Below are 8,828 nucleotides of genomic sequence, written 5' to 3'. Positions count from 1 at the left end.
TATTAAAATATTTGGGTAATAGATTCTTATCTAGCTTATATATAAACTTTAAAGTGCTTACTTTAAGACTATTTCTAATGTCCAACCATTTCAATTCATCTAACATACTTCTTACATTCTTACATTCTTGCGAGGAAGAAGAACAATCGAGAAAAACCAAAATATTATGGCTACATACTATTTCATAGTCACGATATGAAGAAGGAGAATAATTGTCGCAAGGCAACCCCCCACTCAAAGACAACCCGCACTCACGTCGCAAACGACACATTGCGTCAAAGTTAGTCGAATAGTCAACTTTGACGCAAGGTGTCGTTCTACGTCATGCGACTGTCGTGCAGTGCGTTATGTCTCATACAATTTCATACAAACAATATTTGGTCGCGTACTGTTGTGAAGTGAAGGATCGTTCGGTTGTCGTATAGTGCGGTCAGACCTTCAAAGGATTAAACATTGCCGTATGACACACGCACGCACCGACTTTGATACCGTAGCGGTTTTTCATACAACTTGCCAGATCCAAGTTATTATTGTGTATACATATGTGTACATAATAGTGTTTCTGGTTTGGATCTGGTTGAGTGACTTTGCGATTGCAATAATGAGCGATTGGATCAAAATCAGCGCAACTAATGGGGGGATGTTTTGTTGTGTTTCAGAGAGAGACGACGACTTGAGAATGGTCAGGTCGGCGAAGCATAGGTGATAGGCAGAGGATGGGTGTGCGTCGGTGGTGGGCGGTGTTGGTGGCCGCTTGGTTGGCGGCGGCGCGCGGCGAGTACGTGCGCGAGCTCGAGGTGTCCGAGGGCGCCCCGCAGGGCACGCGCGTGGGCTACATCGGAGATGGCGAGCACGCCGCGCACAGTGGACCACCCTATCTCATCGTCCCTGTGCCGGGCAGCGCCGTGGACGCGGACCTCGCCATCGACCAAACCACCGGAGAGATACGGACCAGAGTCCCTCTCGACAGGGAGACCCGCTCCTCATACTCCCTAGTGGCCATCCCCCTCAGCGGAGACAACATTCGAGTGGTCGTGCGAGTCATCGACGAGAACGACAACGCACCCACCTTCCCCTCTCCGATCATGCACATTGAGTTCCCAGAGAACACGCCGGTCGACGTGAAACGGACCCTGAATCCAGCTAGGGACTTGGATTTGGGGTCGTACAACACCCAACGCTACAACATCGTCTCGGGGAACACCAACAACGCTTTCAGACTGTCTTCGCATCGGGAACGCGATGGCGTGCTCTACCTCGACTTACAGATCAACGGATTGTTGGATAGGGAAACGACTAGTGCTTACAGCTTGGTGATCGAAGCTTTGGACGGCGGCAGTCCGCCTCTGAGAGGACGCATGACCGTCAACATTACAATCCAAGACGTGAACGACAATCCTCCGATATTCAACCAGAGCAGTTATTCGGCTACCATTCCTGAGAATGCAACTGTCAGCACTAGCGTCTTGCAGGTCTTCGCTACTGACAACGACAGCGGAGACAACGGCCAAGTCGAATATACGATAAACAGGAGGCAGAGTGACCGCGCCGAAATGTTTAGAATAGATCCTGAAACGGGACTGATTTCGGTGAATAAGACGTTGGATTTTGAGACTAAAGAGTTGCATGAACTGGTCGTAGTCGCTAGAGATCACGGTCTGCAACCGCTCGAGACGAGTGCTTTCGTTTCGATTCGCGTTACGGATGTCAACGACAATCAACCTACGATCAATGTTATATTTTTGAGTGACGACGCCACGCCGAAGATATCAGAGTCGGCGCAGCCCGGCGAGTTCGTGGCGAGGATATCTGTGAACGATCCCGATTCGAAGGCCGAGTATTCGAACGTGAACGTGACCCTGTCTGGTGGGGATGGAAGATTCGGATTGACGACTAGGGATAATATAATTTATTTGGTGATAGTGTCGTTGCCGCTGGATAGGGAAGTGCAGCCGACGTATACTTTGAATGTTGTGGCGACGGACACGGGTTCGCCGCCATTGCACGCGTCGCGAACCATCAAACTGCAGGTGACCGATGTGAACGACAACGCGCCTGAGTTTACCCGGGGTGTGTACCATGCCAGTGTGCCGGAAGTGGCCGAGCCGGGTACGGCGGTGGTGCGGGTGACGGCCGTAGACCGGGACGAGGGTGCAAATTCAGTGTTGACGTATTCGCTGGAGGGTTCCGGTCCGGCCGCCCTCTGGTTTACCATTGACCAGCGCTCTGGTTTGGTGAGCACTCGAGCTCGGGTCGATTGTGAGACGGAGGCTTCGCCGCGGTTGACGGTGGTGGCAAGGGATGGAGGACATCCGCCACTGTCGTCCTCGGCAACAGTGCTGGTGACCATTCACGACGTGAACGACAACGAGCCCATCTTCGACCAGTCCTTCTACAACGTGTCTGTTCCGGAGAACGAAACCAGAGGACGCTGTATTCTCAAGGTGAGACAAATTTTCAATACAATGCGATGATACAAATTAAGTTAAATGTTCGTTAGACGTTGTGTATTTATTAGTTATTCGAGTACATTTTAAATAATACAATGTTATTTCTGTCAACAGCTTAGTTTACTATAGATACATTAAGAATGACTTTAATGCTGTTATGTAATAGTTCTTGGGATCAAAAAATCTTAACAAATATTTAGTATAAAAAACCTGTGTTACAAATATGTATCTGGTTGAAAATGAAACGAGCAATGATATCATTCTGAAAAAAAAAACTGTTTGTGTTACATGATCTTTGGCTGACCGGTAGGCAGTTTGTTGGGAACAAAAGAGAGTCAAGCGTAGAAATAAAACTGAGCACGCACGTTCGGTAGCCATTTTGTGTACATTCGGTGGTATCACTGGTTCACGGGCCGAATAAAGGCAATCAATCGGGCCAGAGCTCACCCCGGCCGCCTGCAGACTTCCGTTACGTCCGTGATTGACGGATCACGGCGTTTCGGGTCAACACCGCCGGCCGAGTAGATTCGCCTCGGGCAACATACTCAACGCTGGAGATGAATAGACTTTTTGCCGTTTTTAATGAACGCCAAGATTATCGCCGGTGACCCATCTTCGACGGCCTGTCAACACTTCCGGTCGCCATCGAATCGTGAACTTTGCCCGAAAGCTCGACGATGTTTCCGGTTCTCAATTTCACCCCATTCCATTCGATGGGAGCGGCTCGTCTGTGTATAGATATATTTACACATCGAATATGGACGCTTGAATCTCCCTGACCTCGAATCTCGCAATGTTAATTATTGAGCGAACATATAGATCGACGCTTCAACGTTATTAAGCTGAAACGAGTTGCAAATAATCACGTTGTATATGTTTTGCGAATTTACAAAGCGCTTGATTGCATCGCCCTAATGAGAGCAAACGAACGAAAACCAATCAAAATTTTTTTGCGTGTTGTAAAAGTTCGGTTTACGCGAAGACGAAACCTTTTGCTCATTGAAAGACGCAGGTTTTATTATTCTGTAAATAATTGCCAACACTTCGGTAAGTAAATATATATGTAGGTTCTTAAAACTTATTATATAAGTTATTTTTAAAATCGCCAGTTTATTAAAATATTGCAATAATGTGTGAGGATTGGTATCTACCATGGCCATTAAAATATATTAAAATCTTTGTTGTGCAATATCCATCATACATATGTATGTATGTACATAGGTATTTGAGATTTGGTTTCGCGCTTACCCGCTAGTTAAAGTCTCCATAGCACGCTACATAGATATATGGTTACTTAGTAGGTATGAATGTACTTATGAGCAAGTGCGAAATCCAAATCCAATTAACACTATCATACCACCACATGTACCAACTACTATTGTATTATTATAAGTAACTATATTATAATCCATAGCTTTTGATTTCATATTCATTTCGTAATTTTAACCACATATACCTATTGTAAGTAGATACAATATGTATATACATATGTATATCGAAAAAAATATACTTGTCAATGATACGATGGTTTATATATATGGTTACCATAATATTGAAGTGGAATATAAGGGTCTGTTTTGAATTATTTGTACTTAGACGATCTGCGTATCGGGAGTAATACTGGGAATTGTCACTGGAACGCGTTGTTGCCTCGGGGGCAGCAGCAGCGGTGGCGGCGGCAATGGCAACAGCACACGTACGTACTGCCATCGATAGGATTTATCAGGTCTGGTCGCTCCGTGGCCGCGGATTGGCACTTTCATTTGCACCACGACACATCCATCTTTTTTCGCATCGCCCGAAGACGCGCCGTGGAGCAAGCGGCCGCAAATTAAATATCGACCGGGGCTCACTGCTCGCCGCGTGCAATTTGGTTTTGTTCGGCCGCGACGAATAAATCGCAAATTACAATCTAAATTGAAAATTAAACACGCGTACGTGCCGCACTTCTCCAACTGCAGACGCACTTCGCATTTTCTTTCGCGTGCCCCCCCCCCCCCCTCGTTTGCGACTCTAGACTCGCGTGGGAGGCTCCGCTTCTATCTCAATCGTCCGACTTGTTGCGCAGGATCTCGTTAGGCCGTGTACTGGGTGACTTCTTGCACTTATCCAGCCGTGAATGAACCTCTTTGCCTTCGATTCAAAATGGCATCAATGAAAGGATAGCGTGGATCCATAATAGCAGGTAGATATGATATCGCATATCTTCTAAATTTCACTTATTCTCCCACGCAATGAGGTAAAAGATATACGTAAACGTTTCTAATTTGGAATTATTTTTAATAATATTACAAAGATAAACCGCGTTTATTGTATTATTGTCTCAATTCTGTAATATTTTTTGCTGACAGGCCCTGTCAAAGTAGTACATACATGAAATAGTAGTAGATATATGAAATGTAATTAATTTGTTTGATTAAATTCATCGTATAGGAGATATATTTGATGTGTGACCATATTTGGTTTGCGTTTTCGTCACCTGCAAATGTGCTTTATATATCGTTCGGATAAAATTATGCGTAGATCTAGGGCAGATAGTATTGAATTGATAAATATGAACGGTGGATATGTCATGCGTATTGCATGCTATCGATATCGTTTGTCATCGAGCAGGTTCAGTTGTCACGCCTGAAGAGGTGCGGAAGTTCTTCTAGAGTCATTACGGGAGAAAGCCAACTCCGACACCTTGCTTGCTTGAGCGTTCGCTCACCGAGAACAGATAAATAGAGATCGCTATCAAATGCCGGCAAAGTTTCACTAACTAGTTTCGCCGTGTGCAAAGTGCACCCCGAGCGCGAATTCTCCTCTGCGACGAGATGATTGGATTTGAAATCAATACTATCTACTTACTGACTGACTGGCCTTTTCGAAATCACCCGGAGGACGTTTGCTCGGCTGTGCCATTGTTTAGATATCTACGTGCGATACGGCCTTAATAATCCCACGCGGACACTCTAATGACGGTGCCATTATATTTTCAATGTTTCAAATTGGATTTACAACGAGTTGTATATGGCGCGGCAGAATAAAGTGACGATTCGAAAAAAAATCACTTTTTTTTTCATTGGGATTCCGGAGCTTTAAATTGAATTATTAGCATTTAGCGACAATCAAAAATAAGTGTTAAATTAAAGTATTATATTTTTTTTTGTATTGGGAACGTATTAGTATGGTACCAAGAGTCGTAGATTTATCAGAATCCAAGAAAATGTTAGTAGGCGATCTTCCAATAGAGAATAGTGTATGTTTTTAAATTGTGTTTTAAATATGTTGTAATAAATTTAAGTTAAAAAATTGCATAGTGCATTCAATATCAATGATAAAATTATTCCGGTTTTGTTTTTTATTTGTTTTGTCTACTTTAAAATGACCCAACTTAAAAAAAATAAAAAAAGGTCATGTTTGCATCGGTGGTGGTGGGTCTCTTCTCGGCTGTAACAGGAGTGTTGATCCCGGTATTTATAAACGTCGGTAGCTCGAAAAAATGTCTTCCACGCAACTCCATTTGTCATCTCACCACTGTTTATGATCGCTGGATCCGGTGTAGAAGTGCCACAGGGGCCAAATTTGACCCGGGCGTGCGCGCCTTTGTCGATGGACTTCTTTATTGTTATTTTTAATTTCTTCTAACTTTTTTTTTCGGGCGTAAGCTTAAAATATGCGAGTCGTAAATTTAAAATAAAATTCTAAATTAACTTTTATTTCAATCTGCGACACGGCGAAATTAATTTTTTTGGCACCGACAGTGGTGACCACGACTCGGGTTTGGCGGCGCGTCGACATTTCCTCGCATCCATCGGCGTTTGCGAAAAGCACTTAGGCCCTCATTACGCCCGTGCATGAAAAGGAGAGTTCCCTAACCCCTTGCCAACACCCCTCCGGGTCGTCCGGTATTTATTTAATCGTCAATTTGTACGAACATCGCCCCACGTTAGCCGAGATCTTATCTCGGGGCTTGGCCTACCAAAAAGAACTGTATATCACGCAGCCACTCATTCACGAAATACAACCAACAAGACCACACAATATAATCAATCGTCCTGGCTCGACAACACGAAACTTCCACGCATATTATATTATCATATATGTATATTTTCGGTTGCATACCTACCTATATTTTATTGTGCAATTCTTTGACGCCGTCCAATTTCGCATACACCAACTAAACGGACGCGATGCACAAGGTTACACGTCTCATTAATATTATTTACAATATTTGTATTTTAACACTTTTTTACACAGGATTAGCTAGATATATTATATAATTCACAGCTTGAAAGCACAAGCATACCTACTAGAGACCTAATACAGAATAAGCAATTGAATAATTTATATGATTTAATTTACTGTAACAAATTTAATCAAAGACTATTATTATATATATGGGGAAGAACACAAGATGGATGTAAATGTAATTTATCAATATTTTTAATTTGAATTTAATAGTTTCACATGGAATAGACTAAGTACGTTTATGCGGCGTCGCCGGCTTGCAACAATAACAAAATTGCATTTTATAATAAATTCATCAAAAAGTTATCTGCGTGCATAGTTGCAGATGCATGATTAATTGCCGCCACTGTACGCGTTTCGTATGCACCGCGCGTCCGTGAGAAAAACACTATCGCTGAATAACTCAGTGGCGGCTCGTTACGGACACACGTAAATAAATGCGATTTTTTTCTCGCGCCTGTGTTTTTTATTCATTTTACACCACCGTATGAGCCATATTAGAAGTTGAAGGAAGGTGTGGGGGGTATAATTTGGTCGGATTGTTGATGACGTCCCTTCACGACCAGGCCTGTCTCGTAACAACGGAAATTTGTTGGACAAATTCCCTTTTAATCCGCAACCTTCAAGAAATGCGCAAACAAACGGGTCGTACGCCGCTGCATTTAAAAAATACGAGGCAAAGCCTCGTTGATTTACATTCGACGTAGGTCGTACGAGACTTCAAACACACGACAACTCGACAATATCTTACGCGAAACACTAATAACGTAATAAGATGTGAACGATGGATGTAAATCAATATTAAAAGTAATTGTTGTGTCAAAACAGTTTTCGAATTAAGCGCTTTTAAAAACTCAATTTCCCATCCCTTGACTATCGTAAAAACACGATTTTGATTAATTGATATGATTACGAAGTAAACACATACCATTTGTCCATCATAACAACTCAAATCGAAGATTAGAAAAATAGGTTTTGAAGATCTACCCAAACTTTGATAGAATTGTATTGTCATTAAAAATTTGCCTAGATGTATGCAAAATTTCAACCAAGCTGGCATGGTGTAAATGAATCAAAATTTTATTATTAAAATTTGACTTCATCAATATATGTACATATGTATATATCTATATGTACGTATGTGATTTTCAAGTTAAATAAAACTAGTAATGAATCAAATTTTGGAATATTTTAATGATTTAAAACGATTACAGTATAAGTTATTAATAATGATAACAAAAGACAGTAAAAATATATTTTCATTTATTTTAGTTTTATTTTAAAGATATAATATTATTGCTGCAAAGTACACGCTATAAAATTGTAGTTTCCAGCGTGGTTTTGTTTCTCCAATTCGACCTTACCTTCAGCCTCACAATTTAATCCACATTTAATTGTACAGGTGTACGTCGTTACACGGCGCTTTCAGGGTTGATACAACGCCGGGTAATTTATTCACCGGCATCACATTTTTTAGCCGTATTTGCATATCGAAGACGGCAAGCATGTTAATAATATAATTACGATCAATTTGCGTCAATTTTCGCACACTACACCTCGACGTGTACAAAACGTAGGCTGTTTGTCTAACATTTTAGATAGACTGCACACTAAACGGCACACAAGTGCATACGTATTTTACGTGTGTATCTATGAAAGAATGCACATATGTACATATACATATCTACGCATGTGAGCCTAAAAAGTGAATTCTGACAGGGCATGTTTTCAATGTAAATTGGCCCATCAGAAGCTTTCACGTACGTCAAACTTGGCATCTGTTGTGGCTCACATTTTGACGCCGGATAAATCACTAATGGCATATAAGAAAATTTCACGTGCCAATAACGCAGGCTACTGCACGAATTTCTATGCTACTTGTGTCAGATTTGATTCTATCATTTAAGTATAAAAAAATGATATCGGAAAGTAGATTGTGAACGTACGTACGGTATGCACATGTCGAAATTTTCACTAGAAAAATCGAAAAGCTTTCGGAAAACAATTACAATCCATATAAATTTAATAAAAATTAATATTTTCAAGATGCTACATAATTTATATATGTATATATTGTGAAATAGTATTCGCCTACGTTGTTTTTTTTTTCACTTTCTCGAAACCGCCGCGTTAATAAAATATGTC

General features: G+C 41.6%; 1 protein-coding gene across 1 annotated transcript in view; it reads left to right on the top strand.

Annotated features, from left to right (window-relative positions):
- Positions 1–716: 716 nt before the first annotated feature.
- ds (dachsous cadherin-related 1) overlaps positions 717–8,828 on the top strand; it is a 247,394-nt gene continuing 239,282 nt past the window's right edge. Inside the window, exon 1 of the mRNA XM_077431590.1 lies at positions 717–2,444. Within this exon, the coding sequence (XP_077287716.1) occupies positions 717–2,444 (1,728 nt within the window). The remainder of the gene's footprint in view (positions 2,445–8,828) is intronic.

This window comes from Arctopsyche grandis, chromosome 5 (assembly GCF_051622035.1).
Source record: "Arctopsyche grandis isolate Sample6627 chromosome 5, ASM5162203v2, whole genome shotgun sequence".
Taxonomy (NCBI): Eukaryota; Metazoa; Arthropoda; class Insecta; order Trichoptera; family Hydropsychidae; genus Arctopsyche; species Arctopsyche grandis.
This window is presented reverse-complemented; position numbering and strand designations above follow the sequence as displayed.